Source organism: Eubalaena glacialis, chromosome 13 (assembly GCF_028564815.1).
Source record: "Eubalaena glacialis isolate mEubGla1 chromosome 13, mEubGla1.1.hap2.+ XY, whole genome shotgun sequence".
Classification (NCBI taxonomy): domain Eukaryota; kingdom Metazoa; phylum Chordata; class Mammalia; order Artiodactyla; family Balaenidae; genus Eubalaena; species Eubalaena glacialis.
Window position 1 is genome coordinate 78,532,504 of NC_083728.1, and position 22,306 is coordinate 78,554,809.

Here is a 22,306-nt window from a genome sequence, read left to right on the forward strand (position 1 = left end):
TTGCCTGCCCAGGATCCATTTTCTTTTCCACTGGTGAGGCAATCCCCACCCAGGGCTCAAATCTGGGATCTTCCTGTAGGGCTGGTTCATTTCTGTGATCAAGGGTGAGCTGGAGACTCAGCCTGGGAGCTTGCTTTTTCATTTTTTCATTGGGATGCTGTGGGTGCAGCCTGCATTCTCCAGTTGGCTACCTGGGCCCCTATGTCTTATTCCAGCCTCCCCCATCTGTCACATCTGCTTGGGTCCTAGAGGCATTTGAGTTTGAGACTCCTGGTACACATCTCCCTTCTGCCTCTACTAGGCTCTGATTCCCTCCTGGATCCCAAGGGTTTTGCCTTTCAGTTCCCTGCTCTTCCTGGGTGCCCACTTCCCTGTCCTGTCCTGACACCCAGAAGTGCCCCTAGTTCTCTGAAGGTTCATTTAATTCCCCTTCAGATCTGAGGAGCTGAGACTCAGAGATCTAAATTCCCTGGAGAAGGGAAGGCTGCCTAGCTGAGCGTGTCCATGTCTTCCCTGGAGAAAGGACAGGAGGGCCCCGGGGTGGAGGTGTGTATTACAGAGCACAGGTACAGCCCCAGGTGGCATCTTGGGGCTGTGTCCTGTGAGAATGGCCCCTTCAGTTCAGGACATCACCAAACGCAGTGTCCACTTCTGCCCAGCGTTGTTGTGGGTTTTTTGTTTGTTTGTTTTGTTTTTGGCTGCACCCAGGGATTGAACCCAGGCCCTCAGCAGTGAAAGCACGGAGTCCAGGGAACTCCTCAGCATATGTTTGGTGCTTGAAGGGTGAAGGTCTTGGTCGGTCTGGAGCTTTCAAATCTGAGGTAGCTCATCTGCCCCTGGCCCATCGCTGGTCTCCAAGGTTGAGAAAGGAGCAAAGGGGTAGAATAGCTCCCTCAAGGCAGACTGGCACCCCCAGACTCCCCCTGAAGAAGGAACCTCTGTGGATGAGACCCATTTTTCTCTCCTCCTGGCAAAGGGCGGAGGAGAGAGTAGGTTCTAGGAGGGGAGAGGCAGCTCCAGACTGGAGCCCTTCCAGGAGGAGTCACCTTGGGGACCACCTTCACCCTTGGGAGCCCTCACGCTCTGGTTCCTCCCAGATCCACCCAGAAGGGTTGGAGAGAGGCGAACCCTAGGCTTGAGGTGAGGGTAGGAGGGGCCACACAGGTGGGCAAGACCTTAGGGGGGTGGGTGTGTGTATGCATATTTGGGGGACTGGATTTAGACCCACTGCTTAGACTTCTGAGTCCTGACTCAACATGGAAGGAAGTTTGACGTCTGAACACGGACCCCCACCACCCTCCCTTACCCCCTAACTGACCTTGGCTCTGGCCGCAGCTGCTCTGTACCTCTCCCAACTAATGATATCCCCATGGAACCAAATCCTAAAGGGCCTTCAGCACCCAACGGGGGTTTCATTTTGGGAGGGATGCGTGGTGGAGTCTGCTTGGGACCCCAGGAGTGAGGAATAAGCAGGTTTCTCACCTCCAACCAAAAAGGTGGTAACAGCAGCCACAGGCAAGAGGTGAAATACTTAGTAACCAGTACAACATGGGCATCAACCAAGTGTAATGCTCCAGCTGAACATCAAACCGGGTATCACATATCCTCAAATATAAGATGCCATTGATTGTAAAACACACATACTATTACTCAAAAAGAAAATTGTCAAACCAGTGCTTTCTTATCACTTACAATTTCTATTTTATACTTGTTGAAATAGTTCTTTTGGACTTATTTCCACATGGATCGTTATCATGTTGGATCTACAAGCCACAGGCACAGGCCACAACGACAACGTGACAACCGATGCCTGGCTGACAGTGACCATTAGACACCCTTGATTACACCATTTTTTCCCACACACCAAATATGACTTCAGTGTGTGGGGGAAAAAAAGTGCTTCTTAGAACAGAAGAATGATGGTAATTTCTTTTTTTTTTAATAACTTTATTTATTTTATTTATCTATTTTTGGCTACTTTGGTTCTTTGTTGCTGTGCGCGGCTTTCTCTAGTTGCGGCGAGCGGGGGCTACTCTTCGTTGCAGTGCGCAGGCTTCTAATTGCGGTGGCTTCTATTGTTGTGGAGCACGGGCTCTAGGCACATGGGCTTCAGTAGTTATGGCACACGGGCTCAGTAGTTGTGGCTCACAGGCTCTAGAGCACAGGCTCAGTAGTTGTGGCGCACGGGCTTAGTTGCCCCGCGGCATGTGGGACCAGGACTCAAACCTGTGTCCCCTGCGTTGGCAGGTGGATTCTTAACCACTGTGCCACCAGGGAAGCCCAATAATAGTAATTTCTAACATTTACTAAGCACTTACTCTGCGTTAATTATCATCCAAAGAAATCCATAAGGTTGGCTAGACCCATTTTACAGATTAGGAAACTGAGGTGAGCAGAGGTGAAGTCAGTCCTTCGAGGTCCCACAAGCAGTACGTGACAGAGTGGGACTTTAGCCCAGGCTAACTCGAGAGTGTTCTGTTGGCCACTGGACTTAAAGAAGTGAAATCGTGAGAGTCGCATGAAACCGTGTTATCCCACTGCCAGTGTAGCCTCCTCGGCTTTAGGAGCGGCGGGCGTAGGGCACTGGAGTGGCCCCTTCGGCAAACAGCTTGAGGGAGAAATCGAGGGCCGGGGCAGCCTGGGTCAGCATCCCCAAAGAGATGACATCGATATGGGGCCCACAGAACTGAGGGAGGCTGTCCAGCGTGACGCCCCCGCTCGCCTCCACGCCCACGTTCGGGAACCGGGCCTTCAGCGCCGCGGCCGTGGGGTGCAGTTCCTGCGGGACACAAGCCAGCGAGAGGTGAAAGGCCCCGCCCCAGCCCCTTCCCCTTCCCAGGAAGCAGACGCCGCCTCACCTCAGGCCTGAAGTTGTCCAGCAAGACGAGGTCTGCTCCTGCCTCGGCCGCCTCCACAGCCTCCTGCAGGCTGCTGCACTCGACCTCCACCTTCAGGGAGAAGTCGGCCGCCTGCCGGGCCCCCCTCACCGCCTGTCAGGCGGCAAGGGTGAGAGTGAGAACAGGTGGCACCCGGCCCTGGGCAAGTGAGCTGGGACTGGCATTCGAAAGGCTCCAGCTGGATAATGAGCTTGGGGTTAATGAGGAAACCAGGCATCGAAATGGCTTCTCGCATATTAGGTGAAACCACGTGAAATTACCACTTTTGTGGGTTAAGAAAATGGCCGAATTCAGCACTATTTGGCATTTGGACCTGAGTTCAATTGACTCAGAATATTAAGACTGGAAAGGGTCTTCAAGAACATTTTCACAGACGGGAAGCAGGTCCAGGGAGTTAGAGTGACCTGCCCAACACTGGGTTCCCAATAGTTCGTCCTTTTCCCTTGAATATCATACCGACCAGCAGAAGAACGCTGGTGAAGAAGCAAGTCCAACCCTTCATTTTACAGATGGAACCACTGAGGGGTCAAGGAGTCTTGCATGCCCCAACTCCCAGGCCGTCACTATTTGCCAGGGAGTGGTTGGGGGTCCCTGGTAGAGGGGAAGGGCAATGCTGGCGGGGTGGCTGGAGCAGGGCCAGGGCAGGGGCTCAGCTGGACAGACAGACACCTTTTCCACACCACCAGCTGCCATGACGTGGTTGTCCTTCACCATCACCAGCCCTCCCAAGTCGTAGCGGTGGGAGGCGGCCCCGCCCACTAGGAGCCCATACTTCTCCACCAGCCGGAAGCCTGGCGTCGTCTTCCTCGTGCCTGCCACGTGCCCGGCCCAGCCGGTCCCCCTGGCGGTCTCCACAGCAGCAGCGGCAGCGCTGGCAACTCCACTGCAGCGGGCCAGCATATTAAGGGCCACCCGCTCCCCCAGCAGCAGGCAGTGGGCAGGGCCCCGGACCTCGGCCACCTTGGCCACAGGCACCAGCTTTGATCCCTCGGGGAGGAACCAGGAGACCTGGCAGTTGACTTGGGCAAAGATGGCATCAAAGAAGGGCCTCCCAGCCAGCACCCCGGGGGACTTGGCCCACAGCACCGCCTGTGAGGGAGCTGCCCCCGTGACCAAGGCCATGTGGTTGAGGCCTGGGCAGTCCTCTTGGAGCCAGCTTTCTGCCAAGGCAGCCAGAGTGGCAGGGGGCAGCAGGAGCGCCAGGCCTGGGAGGGAAAGAAAGAGAGCAGTGTTACATTTTGGCTGCCTTTCTGGTAGTCAGGGGTGATTGTCAAAATACCTAACAACAGGCTGAATTGGGCACTAGCCAATCAGGGTGAAGACCTCGGGGTTCCAGGAGAGGGGCTGAGGCACTGGGTGGGCCTTGTGAGCTGAACAAGGTTGTCAGATTGACCAAATAAAAATACAGGACACCTAGTTAAATTTAAATTTCTGACAAACATCAAAGATTTTTTAGTATAAATATATTCTAGGCTATATTTAGAACATACTTATTCTTAAAAATTATCTGTCAGTTATCTGAAATTCAAATTTAACCGAGTGTCCTGTATTTTATCTGGTAAACCTAGTGCTAGACCAACAGCTATTCACCAGTGGAAGAGAAATGCAGCCACCTAAAAGCCACTCTGGGCTTCCCTGATGTCGCAGTGGTTAAGAATCCGCCTGCCAATGCAGGAGACACGGGTTCGAGCCCTGGTCCGGGAAGATCCCACATGCCGCGGAGCAACTAAGCCCGTGCGCCACAACTACTGAGCCTGCGCTCTAGAGCCCACGAGCCACAACTAATGAGCCCGCGCGCCACAACTACTGAAGCCTGCGCGCCTAGAGAGCATGCTCTGCAACAAAAGAAGCCACCGGAATGAGAAGCCTGCGCACCACAACGAAGAGTAGCCCCCACTCACCACAACTAGAGAAAGCCTGCGCGCAGCAAGGAAGACCCGACACAGCCAATACATACATACATACATATACACATAAATAAATAAAATTTATTTTAAAAAAATTAAAAATAAATTTAAAAAAAAAGCCACTCTGTTGCCTTTCCGTCTGCCTTGCATAGAAGGATCAGTTATTTACTAGCTGAAGCCCCCAGGAGAATGTGAGCTGTGTGTCTTTCCCACCCCTGCCTTCTCTATAGCACCAAGAATTTCAAAGCTGGAAGTTCAGCTTTTTACAGATGTGGAGACTGAGGACCAGAGAAGAAAGGCAAGTCAGCTGAGGTCGCACAGCATATTGACAGCAGAGCGAGACTGGCCAGGCCTTGTGGCCATGGCCATCTGTTCCTCCACCTTTGCCCTCTAGCTTGAAAACCTCTCCTTCACCTGATGTTTCAAAAAACCGTCATCTCTCTAGAGATGGGGTTGTATAAGGAGGAAAGAGCACGGGGAAATTGGGTTTGAGCCCCTGCTCTGCGAGACAGAGCTTCAGGAGTGTGGGTGAGCCCTTTGCCTGTAAAATAAGTGTTAAGGACAAAGTGGTCTCTGAGGTCCTTCCCGCCAGTGTGCCACGTTGATGGGCCGCTGCCTCTGTTGAAATGAATGGGGTGACCGCAGAGGCCGAGTTCAGGTGCAGTGCAACATCGCCATCTGTCGGCCAAGAGAAGACCTCCAGTCTCGTGGGCGGCGCCGTAGGTGGACTTCGCTGCCCGGGGGAGGGGGAGACAATTCGATAGCATGTGAAGGGGGATTATTTAGTTTTGTTTTGTTTCCCCCACTTTTGCTCCAAGCTGAAGTTAAGGCCAGACATTCTGGCTTGCTCTACTCTCAGAAGGAGGGGCCCGTCTTGTCCAGCCCTTCTTCCCCAAAGACAAGCACCTGTCCACCACCAGCAGCCACAGACCTCAGTTATCGCACCTGACCCTCCTTCCCCAAGTTCTCGCCCACAGCTGCCCCACGTGGCTTTCATTCTCACTCAGAGCCAGCTGTGGGCCAGATGCTGGGAACAAAGTCGGTGATAGGGAGAAAAATATAGTCCCTGCCTCCACCGTTCGCGGTCCCGCCGGGCAAAAGGCCAGTGAACGAACAGCAGAGATGGATGCAAAGGCCCCCACTCCATTCAGACCAGGTGCCGTGATGTTTGCTTTTTTTTTTTTTTAATTTTTATTGGATATAGTTGATTCACATGTTGTGTGAGTTTCAGGTGTACAGCAAAGTGAATCAGTTATACATATACATATATCCACTCTTTTTTTTTTTTTAGATTCACTGTTTGCTTTTAAAGTGAATTTGAATCCTTGGACTGGTGAGTATTGGATAAACAAACTGTGATGCATGTATACAATGGAATTCTACTCGGCAATAAAAAAAAAAGGAACCAACTACTGGTATACCCAATAGGCACACATCTCAAATGTATTATTCTAAGAAGCCAGATTCAAAAGGTGACATGCTATTTGTGTCCATCTATATGACTATATTCTGGAAAAGGAAAAAAAAAAAGATAGCAACAGAGAACAGACCAGTGGCTGCCTGAGGGTGGGGGAGGGGCTGGCCACAAAGGGGGCAGCACCAAGTTTTGGGATGTGATTGAACAAGTCTAGATCTTGTCTGTGATGGTGGCTATAACACTGATGCATTTGTCAAGACTCATAGAGCTTTACACAGAAAAGGGTGAATTTTACTGTCTGTGGTTATACCTCATTAAACCTGACTTTAAAATCAAACCATAAAAAAAGGAAATTTAATCGGATCACTCTCCTGCTTAAAGCCTCACTTTCATTGTATTAGCGCCAGCTCTCTTGACTTCTTTCCATTTTTCATTGATTCTTTGGACAAATCCTTGTTGAGCCCCTGCTCTGTGCCAGGTCTTCATTGCTAGGTGACAGAGAGAGCAGCTCTTTCTCTTAGCTTTCAGGCCTTCGCTTATGCTGTTCCAAGGCTGAGCCTTCTCCTAGAAGTCCCTTTCCTCACCTTCACCCCAAACTACCCCTTCACCTCTCACTCAACTTCAGACCTTCTCTTAGATATCACTTCCTCAGCTGGGGACTCTCACAGACCCCCTAAATCAGATCACATGCTCACGCAGCTCCTTGTTCATCCCCCAATGTCATCCTCTGCTGGTGTTTTCTGTCTGGGGCCAAAATGTCCACTGAGTTTTCTGCTGTATCCCAAGTGCCTAGCACGCTGACCCAGACAAATGTGCTGCTTGTATGGGTCAACGGTCAGACATTGGCAATTTCATATTGTTTAGTTTAATACTAAGTGTTTGATGATAGTTCTCTGAGCAGAGGGGCCGCACTGTGGAATCACAGCCCAGACTCCGGGGCCACTCGGCCTGGGTTCCAATACTGCCTCTGTCACTTTTAGCTAAGTGATCTTGGGCAAGAAACTCAACCTTTCGGGGGCCTTCGTTGTCCCAACTGTAACGGGGATAATAACACTGATCACCTCATAGGCTTGTTATGAAAATTAAGGGAGTTAATATTTGCAAAGCCTTCAGGAACATTGTAGGTGTGTTTGCTGGCGAGATGACTGAAGCATTTACCAAGAGTCGTGGGAGCAAAGAGGAAGAAATGACTAAATGTCCCTGGGGAAGGGGGAAGTTTTAGTGGCCTTGAAGGATGAGTAATGTTTGCCAGGCAGGGGTGGGGGGTTGAGGAGGAGGGAGGGCAAGGCATTTCGGACTGAAAGAACAAGTGTTCAAGGTTCAAAAGCAAGAAAATAGAGCGAGGAGGTGACGGGGTCCTGAGTATGATTCATGGGAGAAATGTCTCGGGCCTGAGGCCAGAGTGAAAAAGGGACTAAACCAATTACCTGAGGAATTTGGACAGAGCCCGGGAGCCATCACAGAATTTTAAATAAGGGAATGATATGATTATGATTTTGTTCTAGAAAGGTCACTTCAGCCACCAAATGGAGATGGGCTGGGAGGCAAAAGGAGGCTGGGGCGATTGGCCAGACAGAAACTGATGAAGCCCCGAATTGGGGCAGTAACCAAAGGAAGAGCAAGCAGGGGCAAATGGGAGAGTTGTTTCCAAGGTAGAATCTACTGGAATTGGCAGCTAATAAGATGTAGAACCCTGGGGTTTCCATCCTGGGTAGCTGAAAACTGACATAAGGAATTGTTCAGGGTAGGCTGGGGTGGAGGAGGGGTTCGGCAGCAATCAGCAACCCGCACGGGCTGCGCCCCTGTGGTGGCCGGTCGAAGGCACCTCAGCTCCCTGACGCTCTCTCATTTGGAACTCACCACAGAGGCTCATTCCCATTTTACAGGTACAGAAACTGGATCTCCAGGAGGGTCAGAGCATATGACAGAGCGGCAGAGCTGGGGAAAAAGAATGACTTTGGGGGAATTTCCCGGAGGTCCAGTGGTTAGGACTCTGCGCTTCCACTGCCAGGGGCGCAGGTTCGATCCCTGGTCGGGGAACTAAGATCCTGCAAGCCACGCAGTGTGGCCAATAAATAAACAAATAAACAGAATGCCTTTGGTCTTGCAGATGTTAAGGTCGAGATGCCATCAGGAAACGTGGGTGGCTGTGCACAGAGGACAGGTAGAAGAATGTTCTGGAGTTCAGAGGAGATTTGGGGGTGAGGAATGGAGAATTTGGAGCCACCAGCGTGTGCAGATGGTCACTGAGTGGGTAAGATCACCAGGGGAGGGTGAAAGAGGAGGGCTGTGGGAAACGCCAGGATTTGAAGGACACACAGAGGCGTGGCTGTCAAAAACAGAAGTCCCAACAGGAGGGAGTGGATGTCTGGAAGGAGAAGAGGGTTGCAAGTAGGGTGTGAGCAGAAGCAAAGCAGAAGAAAGGCTGAGAGAAAAAAAAAGAAGGAGAAGAAGAAGAAAGAAGGCTGAGAGTGAGCATTGCACTTAGCCCCTGGGAGGGCTTTGCCAGGGCAGTCTTAAGGCCTTGTGGTAGGGGCAGAAGCCACATTGTCATGGTCAAGGAACAGACAGGAGATGAGGAAGTTGGGGAGGGGTATGGACAACTCCTCTCAGCAGAAGTTGAGAAAGCAGGCCCCCCCCCCCGCCTGGGCTGCACATTGGAATCACCTGGGGAGCTTTTTGAACTCTGCTGCTCAGGTCCATTCCAGATCAACTGAATCAGAATCTTTCTGGGGCGGTTCCCATGCATCCAGGTTTTGGAAATGCTCCACCTGGGATTCAGATGCACAGAAAGGTTAACAACCAGTGCTCACACAAGACCATATGTTGTATCCCTCCCTTTATATGGAACATCCAGAAAAGGCAAATTAAGAGAGACAGACATCAGAATAGTGGCGGTCTGGGGCTGGAAATTAAATGACGTGGGATCTTACTGGGGTGATGGAAATGGTCTATGATGATGGTGGCATAACTCAGTAAATTTACTAAAGAGCTTTGAATTGTCCACTTGAACAAATGAACAAGAATCAATGCTCTGCCAAAAGGCAGGAAACTATTTTGCAACCATAATAACCCAGTGAATCCAGGTATTGGATCAAAAGCCAACATCAGAAGAAAGACAACCAGATACTGGGTGCTCCTGATAGAACATCCCCCGACCTATGCAATACTCTTGCCAAAACAGCTGAACTGGAGTCAGATCAGACTTCTAGATGCAACCACCAATTACAAGAAAACCAAAAGACAGAGGAACATGTTAAACTATACCACGGGGATACAACCATAGGAAACTCTCCAGAAGATAACCTAATTTCTTCAACACATACATTGCAAGGAAAACAAAAGATTAAAAGAGTGGAAAACGCATACTAACCAGTCACAGTGTATGGATCTTATTTGGATACTACTTCAAACAAACAAATTGAAACCAAATTAGAACTTTTATGAAACAACTGAAAATCTGAATGCTGACTGGGTATTTGGTAACATTAAGGAAATTTTTTTTGAAGTGGGTTATGGTTGTGATTAAAAGAAAAGTCCTGGGCCTTCCCTGGTGGCGTAGTGGTTAAGAATCCGCCTGCCAATGCAGGGGACACGGGTTCGAGCCCTGGTCTGGGAAGATCCCACATGCCGCGGAGCAACTAAGCCCGTGCGCCACAACTACTGAGCCTGCGCTCTAGAGCCCACGAGCCACAGCTACTGAAGCCCGAGCGCCTAGAGCCCGTGCTACACAACAAAGAGAAGCCACCACAATGAGAAGCCCGCACACCGCAACGAAGAGTAGCCCCAGCTCGCCGCAACTAGAGAAAGCCCATGCACAGCGATGAAGAGCTAACGCAGCCAAAAATTAATTAATTAATTAATTAATTTTTTAAAAGGCCTTATCTTTTTAAAATAATAAAAAATAATAAAATACTGAGGTTTATGTATGAAAAGACTTGACAGCTGGTTTTACTTTAAGGTAATCTTGGAAGGTAGAAATTAGAAAGGGTATGGGGACATCCCTGACAGTCCAGTGGTTAAGAATCCATGCTTCCACTTCAGGGGGCACAGGTTCGATCCCTGGTTGAGGAACTAAGATCCTGCATGCCGTGTGGCGCAGCCAAAAAAAAAAAGAAAAGAAAAAAAAGGGTATGGATGGGACTGGCTTGGCCAGAAGTTGGTGGTTGTTGAAGCTGGATGATGGGTACATGAGGATTCATCATACTTTTCTGTCTATTTTTGTGTATGTTTGAAATTCTCTATAATAAACCAGTAAAATAAATAGATAAATAAGAAAAGGAGAGAGAGGGCCCTCACTTAAGATAGGGTCAAGGAAAGTTTTTTTGTTTTGTTTTGTTTTTTTCGGCCGCACTGCATGCCATGCGGGATCTTAGTTCCCTGAAGAGGGATCGAACCCACGCCCCCTGCATTGGAAACATGGAGTCTTAACCACTGGACCACCAGGGAAGTCCCAAGGAAAGTTTTTTTAGGATGAATAGAGCAGTGATTCTCAACCTTGACTACACATGGAATTATCTGGAGAGCCTTGCCAAATGCAATGTCTGGGTCCCACCCACAGAGATTCTGATATAACTGGTCTGGAATGTGGTAATTTAATTCTAATTTGTAGCAGAGTTGAGAGCTTCTGAACCGCAGGAAGAGAATAATAGCTACCATACACTGGTGCCTACCAGATGCCGGGCACTTGCTATATATGCAATGTCACAAATCCTACCTGCCCTTCTTCATGCTAAAGGCCATTTGTAGGCAGAGAACCTAAGCTCAGAAATGCAAAGGGAAATTACCTAAAGAGCAGAGCTAGAAAATGGGAATTCCCTGGCTATCCAGTGGTTAGGACTCTGTGCTTTCCCTGCAGGGGACACGGGTTTGATCCCTGGTCGGGAAACTGAGATCCCACAGGCCATGCAGCGAGGCAAAAAAACAAACAAACAAACAAACAAACAAACAAAACCCGTTCAAAACATTAAAGAAAAAGAAAAAAAAATTTTAGAAGTGGACCCTGGTCTTCCCTGTCCACACACAGAGGTGGTTTTAGAACCACACAGCCTTCACCCAGGGGTTACTCTCTTGCCCACTTATGCAAGATCAGCTGTTCTGATCGCCTAGTGTAAATGCAGAATGTTCGTGAAAAATAAATACATCTGGTTTTCTTTAGGCCCCAACTCTCCTGTGCATTTCCAACAAAAGGGATTCCTGTGGGTAGCTTTGAAAATAAGGGCTCTCCTAATTAGCCGCTGTGGCGAAAGGAACTGCAGAGAGGAGTGGGGCTGTTTTTGCAGCTGCCTGAGGAGAAGTGGCTGCACAGAGGAAACAGCTGTAACGCCCTGTCCCCTTTTTATTCTTGCCGTTGTTATACGTAAATATTCTCTCAAGATGCCTGGACTTCAGAGATTATAGTGTTACCCTGTGGGGTGTAACCTTGATCTCTCAAGGCAATCCTTTCTTAACTGGTTATTCCAGAATTTTATTAAAATTGGTGCCTCGGTTTTTGAGGGGATCCAAAGCATCTGGGGAAATTTCCTGCATTTGTCTCTTTACAAATAATGTAAAAAGATATAGATAAACTGACTCTGGCAGAATATTTGAAGAATTTTTCCCCCACTGGCACTTGTGCCGTTCTTGTCTGGATTGTTGACTGACTTTTACTGTGTTTCTATATTGCCCTAACTGGCCAGTGGCTCTGTACCGGGAGAGACTGGGCCAGAATCAGAACTTCCATCCCTGCATCTTTCCTTCAGTCATTTAATAAACACTTATTCATGCCTTTGATGGATGGGCACAAAGTCAGGGTCTGCAAATGCACCTAAAACAAATATCACAAGTTTTTTTTCTTAATTTGATGTGTAACCACATGTAACCATGTGGCCTGTGCTTGCAGCAACAGTGATGTTATATGAGGCTGACAAAGTGTTCCAGCTAAAACCAAGTAATGATTGTTTTCCCCAATTTACAGGGAAAAAAATTAAATAGATAGACATCAGTTTTAAAGGTTTTGCCTTTATAAGTTTTTCTTAAAACTCTGGTGCCTGCTACCACTTGTCTATAGTAGAATCTGGAGTGACATCATGTGTAATAATAATAACAGCTAACACTTTTATGGTCCTTCCCAAGCACTGTTCCAAACATATTCTATATATTAACACATTTAATCCTCACAACGACCCTCATAAGGTAGGTACTATTATTATCTCCATTTTACAGATAAGGAAACTGAGGCACTGAAGAAGCAAGTAATTTGCCCAAAGTTCACACAGCTGGGAAGTGTGGAGGCAGGATCATAAGCCTAGGTGGGCTGGCCCCAGAGTCCCCTCATGTACCCAACCTCACCACACTGAGCACAAAATTATACTTAAAATTATTATATATTTATTATATCACTATTCAGAGAGTTCTACAAGCCACACCCAAGAATCCAGGGCTCTGTCCCTGGTGTAGTAGGAACAGCCTGGGTTGGGGGTTCAGAAATGCCTGGTTTGAATCCCGGCTCCATCACCTACATGCTGGGTGACCTTAGGCAATTTCCTAACCTCTCTGAGAGTCAGTTTCATGAGGAGGTCACAGGGCTACAACGAGGAGGGAATGGGCGATTCGCATCAAGTTCCTGAGCCAATGCCCAGCCAGATGCCTTTGAACCCAGGTGTCTGACTCCCGGCAATTTTGTTCTCCCATCTATTTATTTGTTGATCCATTTGGCAAACACCAGAGGGAGACAGAGGCTGGTTAGCACCCCAGCTTCCAGATAAATGTTCTTTCCTTTTCCCCTTCTCTCCCTAGAGAGGAGAAATGACCTCCAAATAGAGCCAGATGTGATTACCCGTCACACAAGTGGTAAAATGATCTACAGGGTTTCAGAGCAAGGAGAGATGACCTGTCATTAAGACACAAGAGCAGTAAGAGAAGGCTGAGGAAGGTTGGCTCTGAGAACAGGCTGGCGTTGGCCAGGTGAGAGGAAGGCCCCCCAAGCAGAGAGAATGGGAGAGAGCAAAGGCCCAGCAGTGGGAGGCCTGGGGTATATGTAGGTGAAGTTGCACGTGGAGGGTAGCGAGAGAGAGGGCTGAGTGGTAGGACGGGGCCAGACTGAGCAGGCCCTGAATGATAGGAAACAGTTAGGGTCTCGTTCAATAAGCAATGGAAAATCCGTAAGACTTTTGATCAGAAGTCACTTGATCAAAAATGCACTTGTGAGTTTAAATGTTTAAGTTGTGCCTAGGGTTTTTGAAAGATGTAAGTTGCAAGGCTGTTGCAACAGCCTGGACTAGGAAGCAGTGAGTCAGGGTAAAATGTAAGGGAAGGGTATCTGTAAGGGGACCGCTCCCTGCACACCATGCCCCCAGACCTGGCCCCGCCCCCTCACACCTTGGCCACCAGCCTGCCATCTGCTTCTGCCCCAACTCTGTCCTCGCCTCTCCTTTGCCCCACGTCCCCAGCCTTTGCCTCACCCCCTGACTCGACTACTCCCTCCTGGTTTAATTCCCGCAGGTCAGTGATCCCAGAGCCAACACTTCTGGCTTGGCCCAGAGTTAAGCATCAGTGTCATCACGTGTGTGAAGGCCACCAGGCAGAGGAAGGCTCCCTCAGAGGGAGGTGGGAACAGAAAGACGTGGAGGTAAATCCATAGGATGCAGCAACTGTCTGGATATTGGGGTTCAAGGGAGAGTGAGCTGTCAAAGGTGACCCTGAGGTTTCCAGTCCGAGTAGGAGGCTGGTGAGGCACGAACGGAAACGGAACTGGTGTAGGAGAGGACTTTGATTTTGACACGCCAGGGACATGTCCCCAAAATGGAACTGGAACCTGGGGCAGGCTCAGAACTGGAGAGACGGACTGGAGAGATGGATGTGACTCCAGCGTAACTACTGAGTGATTTCTGTGCCAGGCGCTTGACGTGTATGATCTCATTTCATCCTCACCACAACCCAAGGGAAGACACTGCTTTCACTTGATCAATGAGGAAACCGAGGCACAGCGAGGCTAAGCATCTTGTCTGAGGTCACACAACTAGCAGGTGGCAGGGATGGGACTTGAACCCAGGCTCTGACTCTGAGATCATTTCTAAACCAAGCAGTAGTCTGGACCCCCAAAAGCTGGTTCCACGGCCAAGCCAGAGGGGCCGGGTATGGGGCCAGCAGAAGCCATAGACCAGGGGAGGAAGGTCAGAGCTGGGGAAGGAGAAGCCCGGGGAGGGGAATGTGAAACTGCAGGGAGCCCTCCATGCTCATGTCATTTCCCGCCCGCATCCCCAACCTGGTGAGCAGGGAACTATTATAGTCATTTTGCAGATATAGCAGTACAAGGAAATGAGGCTCTGAGACATCCGGTGACTTGCTCAAGGACACACAGTCTGTTCCTGGTGGAGCCGGGATTCAAACAGGAGCCTTTTGACTCCAGAGCCTGGCCCGTATCACCCTGCATCCAGCCTCCTTCACAGTGTCACTCCCCACATGCACAGGAATCACAGGAATCACAGGACTCAGGCTCCCTTCCCCCACCCCGCGGAGGATGGGACAGGACTTTGCTTCACTCCTCCAGAGTTGCTAGTGAGGAGCAAAGTCCAGAGCTGCTCCAGGTCCAGCCTCCCACTGCCCAGCCCCTTCAGCCCCCAGGAGACATGGCCTACTCCAGGCCACCCCTGAATTTCCTGGGGCTCAAGCCCCTTTCTTCCCCAGAGCTCACTTGGGGACCTGTCGTAGAAGGATAAAGAAGAGTGAGAAGAGGTCTTTGCAAGGCAGAAAGGAGTGCTTGGGTTCAGAGAGGTTGGAGGGAGATGGGGGAGGGGTGAGAGAGTAGCTAGAGACCAGTGAAGACTTGGTCTTGGGGAAGGGGGGGGATGGGGACGGAGATAAGATGGGATGGGTGATGGGCAGGAGAGGGGCAGATGGTGACGTAGGGATACAGGGGAGAGAGGTCTGGGAGGCTTCTTTACCTTCAGGGTCCATGACAGCCTGGAGCTGGCCGACTGGTGTGTCCACTGCTCGATCTAGTGTTTGGAGAGGCCGGAGACTGGGGGAGGGGGTGGGGCGGGAGGGGGAGGGGGAGGGGCCGGTCTGACCAGCCCTGACCGGCCCTGCCCTGGTTCTCTGGGGCTCCCTCTGACCTCCAGAACACTCAGTCACATAACTCAGAAGGCCTCTCCTCTCTGAGCCGCGGCCCTGTTCTCTCCACTCACCCAGCCTCCTTGACCCTGCCCCAGGGTGTGCTCCCTGTGATGGCTGGAGAGCGTTTTTGATGGTGCACTGGGGAAATCCTACTTCCATTCTTTTTTATCTCAAATACCTCTTTACCTTTTTCTGCACCTCCATTTCCTTAGCTGTAAAATGGGATAATACCAATCTCATGGTTTCAACTGAGAATCAAGTGAAAAAACTCTGCGGGTGACACAGAGTAGAAACTCAACAAATAGCCACTTTCCTTCTCTTCCTTCTTCCCAAGGTACTTTAAGGGCCCTGAGCAGATCAGAGCCGGGCTTCTGAACAAGAAAACCAGGAAACTGCCAATTATTGTACTGGGACTTCAGGCAAGTTCCTGTCCCAGAAGTGCTGGGGACTCCATTTCTTCATCAGAACCACTTGCTAAAGTCTCTGGGACCACTGATTGCCAAACACTGGCCTCTTCCCAGCCTTCTCCCATTTCTGCCTCTGCAGCATGTGACCCTGCCAGAACTTGGACTTGGGTGAGGCAAGCAAGGGTCCTGGGGCACAAAACTGAAGAAGGCCTCACTCTCAAGCTCCATTTTGCACCTCACTGCCTTGCTTGCCTCACTCTAGTCCAGGTCAGCTCCTGACAGCCCTTCTCCAAACTATTTCTCCCTTTTTCCCCCCAGACGTCATTTTCTCCTGGTTTCTCTCCTAAAGGCTCTTTTCTGTTTCCTGCAGGTCCTTCTTCCTACAGGCAGCCCTCAAACTGTGGTGTCCCCTCAGTGCGGCGGGACTGTTCCTCTTTTCCTCTTGGGCACAAGCTAAACTACATTTCCCAGCCTCCTGTGCATGGAGGCCACCATATGACTGAATTCTGTCCAATGGAATGTGAGCAAAAGTGATGCATGTCGCTCTAGTCTTCCCATGATCCTCCCTGGGAATTTCAGAGCCACAAGATGGAAGGAGTCTGGGTCCCTGAATGACCTCATGGAAGGTCACCCTCCAAATGCCAACATTAAATTGTTACATAAGCAAGGAAAAAGCTTCTCTTGAGTTCTACCCCTGAGAATTGGGGGTTGTTTGTTACAGCAGTTAGCCTGCCCTGACTAACACATGAAGATTCTCTCCACAGCTCTCTCCTTTTCTCATTCTGCACAGTTTATGCATTTATCCACCAATGCCGTTATTTAAATTGCTATCTAACATCAGATGACTCCTTAATCTATATCTCCAGCTCTGACTTCCCTTGCAACTTCCAGGCCTCTACTTCTAACACCCCTCATGGGGAGTTCCCTGGTTGTCGAGCGGCTAGGATTCAGCGTTTTCACTGCTGTGGCCCGGATTCAATCCCTGGTCGGGGAACTAAGATCCTGCAAAGCGCACGGTGCGGCCAAAATATAAATAAATAAATAAATAAATAAATAAATACTCATGTTTTCCCCCCAAACTGCTCATCTCTTTGCATTTCCACATAGTGATGTCAGCATCTCCTCCATTTTCCAGGATAGAAACTTTAAGAGTCTAACCTCATTCTTCCCCCATCACCTCAACAGTCAATTAGTTCTAAAAATCTTATTCTCTGAATAAATATATTTCAAACCTGACCTCTTCTTTCACCTTAGGCCAGACTCCCACTCTATCTAACTTGAACTAGACTAATGCTTCCACCTCAGGTCCCACTGCCTTCAGGCCATGCTCCTGGATGCCAGTTTCATTCAAAGGACAGATCTGACCTTGCCATGGTTTATTTGAAAACCATTGTTTGCTCATTCATTAATCCATTTACCCCTCCATTCAGTAAACATATATTAGGTAGACATGCCAGGCTCTGGCCTCTGGAGCCACAAAGATGACAAGTGGACTTGAAGGGGCTACACTCTAATGAATGGGAGACACCTTCACATGATTACAGTCTAGTTGTTCGTACTGTCACGCGAGGTGCTGTAAGAGTGGAGGAGAAATACTCTATCTGTTTGGGATGGAGGCAGCAAGGGCGGCTTCACAAAGGCAGTGACATTTGAGCTACATCTTGATGGTTGAGAGGAGTTTGGCGGGAAGTCAAGATGTGTGTGTGGTTGGACAGGACGGGGGTGGGCAGGCTTCTGGCAGAGCATGCACAAACGCAGGAGTGAGTATGTGGCCCTTTCCATGGCCGGCAGCTTTGGGGATCTGGGGCATGGTCCGGCTAGGCTGTCCTGAAGCCACTAGCTGGGCAGGCAGATGCTAAGCACCCCAGGGGGCTGAGGCACACAAGCAGCCATTGGCAGCTCATTGCTGGGGACATGTAGATGGTCTCCAAAATACCCTGGGTTTTCTGATGGCTAATGGCTCGACCCCCAACCTCCCCAGAACAGGAGCAGAAATACGGATGCGGAGGAAAATGAGGCGTAAATGTCCATTTTCAGAAATGAAATGTCCTCAGAACCATGCTTTGAGGCGCTTTTCCTGTCTGCAAAAGTGAATTACATTAATAGACTTCTCAAGACCGTCCCCATCCAAATCCTTCTTCCATCTGGAGTTTGCACTGGATGACAAAGCTGTATTTGTAACCGTGATCATAATGTGCACTCTTGAAAATAAAATAGAAACATGCATTTTAAAATATAAGGTGAAGAATAATACACTGTATATGGTTGTGTGTGAGAGACAATCCTGTTATTTAAGAAACTAGAATGTGCTGGTAGTTTTGCAAAAGAAGAAAAATGTTATTTTACTATCAGGACAAAATTAGTATTTTCAATATTTTATTATTTATTTATTTTGGCGGGGGGTGGGGGTGGGGGTGGGGTGCAGGTTCGATCCCTGGTCGGGGAACTAAGACCCCTTGTGCCTGTGTGGCACGTCCAAGAAAGAAAAAGAAAAGGCGCCCAGGCTTGTGTGGTGAAGGCTGGATTTCCACCCCAGCTCACCCAGGCATGGGTGGCAGAACTCTGGGCGGATCCGTGGCCACTTTCCGCCCCTTCTCTCCTCATCCCTCCTCCACAGCCCCATGAACTGACCCACCTGGGGGCCCTTTCCCAGCCTCTGGTGTCCCCTCCAATCCAAACCACCTGGCAGTGACACTCTCATGGAGTCCCGTGGCCTCTCCTTTTGTAGGTCAATGTGTCTGCTCTCATCCACTGCTCCTCTGACTCAACAACTTCCTCTTTGCAAATTTCCTCTTTGCCCTGGGGAAATACCAACGACCTCTGGTCCATGCGGCGCCCTGGGCTCTGGCCTGGGCTGGTCTCAGAGACAGCACAGTTGGGTCTTGTCCCCTCCTCTCCATCCCAGAGCCACAGGGATGCCCCTGGCTCTGGAGGCCTGTCACAGCTCACTCTCTCACTGACCCTCCTTGGAGAATGGAAGAGGGGATACAGACAAACACATTAAACTTGTAACAGCATCAGCAAGACCTGGGACTCTCGTGTGTGCGCTGGGGAGCGGGGGGTGGAGGGGGTGGGGGAGTGGGGGGGGGCTTTGAGGAAGGGACATAGCGGCTGAGCTGAAGAACCACACTTGGTCACACATGCAGTCTTTCTGTCAAGTCCTGCCGCAGACGGAATTAAATCTTCCACCTCCACCCCATCAGAGCAAAGACAAGGGCGCCTATGTTCTCAGCACCTCCTGAGGGCGGCACCTCCTCAGCCTCTGCAGCCCTTCCTGCCCCCTCCCTCACGCCATCTGTACTCGCCACTGCCCTTCACAAGCATCACCAAGTCCTCGCCTCTTGCACACCAACTGCGTGCATGAGTGGACCCACGCAGATGCCGAGACTTCTAAGAACTACATCTGCCCAGAAACTCTTCTCACCTCTGCTCTTGGGAGGAGAAACAGCTGAAGCCTCTGGCTGCCTCGGTCCAGAGTTGGGGGAGAATGTGGTGGCTGGGACCGTGGGCCAGCCTAGGGTCCAGGGGCCGTCTCAGACGCACCTGAGAGCACAGCTGGGTGACACCACCCAGCCCATGCTCCAGGCTGGCCCAGCACAGAGCACTGGGGCCTGGTGTTAAAGGCAGTTCATGGGCTGAGCCGGTAGGACTGTCCTAATCCATGGGGCCAAATGTACTTTCCAGAGTAATCCTAAGGTGGGAGTTTGCTGGGTTGCTATTTCCTTCTTCTTCCCAGACTCTGGTATTCCTGGGGAATCCTCTGAGAAATCATAAGTCAAGGAAACTTGGCCTTTACGGAGACTCAGCAGCTGGTTTCAAGGACAGAAACGTGGAGAAAATGTGATGGGGAGAAGTAGGGGTCGATGGGGAAAGTTCGTTCATTCTAGCTACCAGGGTTCAGCGGGTGTCAGCCCTGAGCTGCGCGCTGGGTGCGGGTGCTGCGTGGGCTGCTGGCTGGAGGAGCTGCATGAGGACTCAGGGTGAAGATGCTGGGTGAAAATCCAAAGGGTGCCGGGTGAAACTGCTGGGTGATAATGAGGCTGGACGTGATGACAGGAGGGAAGGTGATGAAAGCGGGAACGATTCTGAACTCCAGTCTTGTTATTCTCAAACGTTAAGGGGCCTCCACATCTCTCTCTTCTGGCCCATCAGAAGCAGAGGTCTCCGCAGCCTCATCCTTGCTGCCCACCAGTGGCTCTTCCTCCCCGTTTAGGCTGGGGGCTGGCCCAGGCTTTAGCTCCTCCAGCGCCACGGAGCCCTGGCGAGACTTCCGTCTACCAAAGAAAGTGGTAAGTGTGGGCCGCTGGCCAGACCCCTCCCCCTGGGGGACCCCAGAGTCATTGTTACCCCCAGACGCTCCCTCTGTTATTGTCGCGGCCTCCTCATGAGACACCTGGGCTACCCCAGCCCAGGCATTTGCTACCCCGTTGTGTTTTCCACTCCTGCTTAGTGTCAGTACTCCTGTCTTCCGCTTCTGCCGCTGGCGCCACAGCAGGAGTAGTGCCACGAGGGCAGTGACCACCAGCAGGGCCACAAGCACAGCTACCAGCAAGGTGCCATTTGTCCCCCGACCTGAATTTGGGGAGGACCTACTGCTTATGTTTGTGGAGGACGTTGGGCTGGATATTTTTACTCCAAAGATGCGGGAGCCACTGGTCCCCCTGGGGGTCTTCAGAGAGGTAGTTGCCATGGTGACAGGAAGTCCACTGGTCTCCTTGGAGGTCTTTAGAGAGCTAGTTTCCATGATGACAGGGGGTCCGCTGGTCACATTGGAGGTCTTCAGAGAGCTAATTGCAATGGTGACAGGGGGTCCACTGGTCCCATCAGAGGTCTCCAGAGAGCTAGTTGCTGTGGTGACAGGGGGTCCACTGGTCCCACTGGAGGTCTCCAGAGGGCTAGTTGCCATGGTTTCACCAGTCGTAGTGTGGAATCCTGTAGATTTCATTACTGGGACAGCAGGTATACTGGTTGCATTAGAGATTTCCAGGGGCATTGATAATTTTTTGGCCGAATCTTTCTGGGAGATTATTGACTCATTTACAGGAGGGCCCCTGCTGGCAGCAATGGAAGTCCCAGGAGAGGAAACCTCATTGGCTGTATAGGGAGTTGAGGAAGGCGGGAAGATCTCGTGCTCAATGCTGTCATCTGTCTTAGGGACCTCGGTTGTTGCAAAATTAGATGTCATTGAGTTGAATTTTATGGTCTCATAGATATTTGAGACCAAAGAAACAGAGGACGCTGTGGGTTCCAACCTCTGCAAAGTAACTGGGCCATCCAGAGACTCTGAGGTCGTGTTTTGGGCCCAGACGCTCCCAAAGAGGAGGAGAAGCAGGATCATTTCCAAAGCAACAGGCATGAGCAGGAGTTGGGACCTGAGGGTGGGGAAGTGGAAGAAATAGAATACGTAAGGAGCTGGGGGTGGGGGGGAGGACCTAGCCAGGCCCTCCCCTCCTGCCCACTTCCCTGCCAACTGCCGGGCCGAACTCTGCGGTTCAACGGCTTTTTCCACCCTTGTTTTTACTAGTATCAGAAATAACAACACGCTGGCAGCTCCCCCATTGAATCTATCCCATAGGCCCCCTCGGGCGTTGGCAGCCCCCGCTCCAGCAATAGCCACCCCCTCCTGGCCCACGCTGACCCTATTCAGCCCCAATGGCTCCTCATCCTCTTTTCCCATTATCTATCAAGGTCTTCTCAAGCCAGAGGCACATTCCCAGGTCCACTGAAGCCCCTGCCCCACCAAGTCACACCACTTACCAGCTCAGTGGATAAGGGCACAGGGCTGGGACCAGGCTGCTCCAACTCCTGAAGCTGGGGCAAGACTGGTGGAGGGGCCCCAAGGGGAAAGGAAGTGGCCCTGGCTCCACCCACCCCAGCATCCTGCCCCACCCGCCCTGCTCCTACATTGCCGTGTGATGAGAGAGGCATCACTCACTCTTTCAGGGTCTGAGATGATGACAGGGGCTCTGGGGTCTCAGCTGAAGCAGGTGGAGATGGTGGGCGGGGTCTGGAATGGGAATTCCCGGGTCTCCTCTGGAAAATGGGATGGCAAGCCGTGAAGCTGGGATAGGGATATGTGTCAGAGCAGGGGTGGTGGAAATGCATGCTTGAGAACCAGGGGGTGCGGAGGAGGAGATGAGAGGGGAAGGTGGTTTCCTTTGCCTTTGTGGTCCCCAAGCTGTTAGACCAGCACCCAAGGCTAACACTTCTGCCCCAAGAGCTCCCAGGAAGTACCAGGGCAAGAGGAAGCCCTCGACTCTGGCTGGGGCAGCAGAAGCCTTTGCAGGCTGTGTGAAATCCCTGGTGGGCTCTTGACTTCTCAAGAAGCTTGCGGGGGGAGGTCACTACAATGGCCCGCAGTCGTGGACTGCCCCACTAAATCAAGGCGGTTATTAAGCACTGTATATGCTATGATCTTATTTTTGCAGAAGACTTACAAAAATGTGGGAATCTACATGGAAGGCAGTCTGAAAAGGTATTCACTGAGGTATTAACAAGTTTCACTGGGTTGGTATGAGTAGAGAGTTCTTTACTTTCTTCTTTGGGTGGTTGATGTTTTCTTACTTTCCTTTAATTTGTAAG

The 22,306-nt window shown here is 50.6% G+C and overlaps 2 protein-coding genes across 3 annotated transcripts; both read right to left on the bottom strand.

The window, feature by feature from the left end:
• Positions 1-1,961: 1,961 nt before the first annotated feature.
• QPRT (quinolinate phosphoribosyltransferase) lies at positions 1,962-15,211 on the bottom strand. Of its 2 annotated transcripts, none has more exons than XM_061208705.1 (4): positions 15,146-15,211; positions 3,567-4,102; positions 2,859-2,990; positions 1,962-2,779 (listed from the first exon to the last, which is right to left on the bottom strand). In XM_061208705.1, exons 1-4 carry the CDS (start codon positions 15,156-15,158, stop codon positions 2,561-2,563), a joined length of 900 nt encoding a protein of 299 aa, XP_061064688.1. In that variant the 5' UTR covers positions 15,159-15,211; the 3' UTR covers positions 1,962-2,560. The 2 variants fall into 2 exon arrangements, with proteins under 2 accessions (XP_061064688.1, XP_061064687.1); XM_061208704.1 differs by lacking the exon at positions 15,146-15,211 and adding an exon at positions 8,889-8,988.
• Positions 15,212-19,838: 4,627 nt separating this feature from the next.
• SPN (sialophorin) lies at positions 19,839-21,603 on the bottom strand. The gene is made up of 2 exons (XM_061209680.1): positions 21,482-21,603; positions 19,839-21,096 (listed from the first exon to the last, which is right to left on the bottom strand). The coding sequence occupies exons 1-2, from the start codon at positions 21,601-21,603 to the stop codon at positions 19,839-19,841; spliced, it is 1,380 nt and encodes a 459-aa protein (XP_061065663.1).
• Between the last annotated feature and the right edge of the window lie 703 nt (positions 21,604-22,306).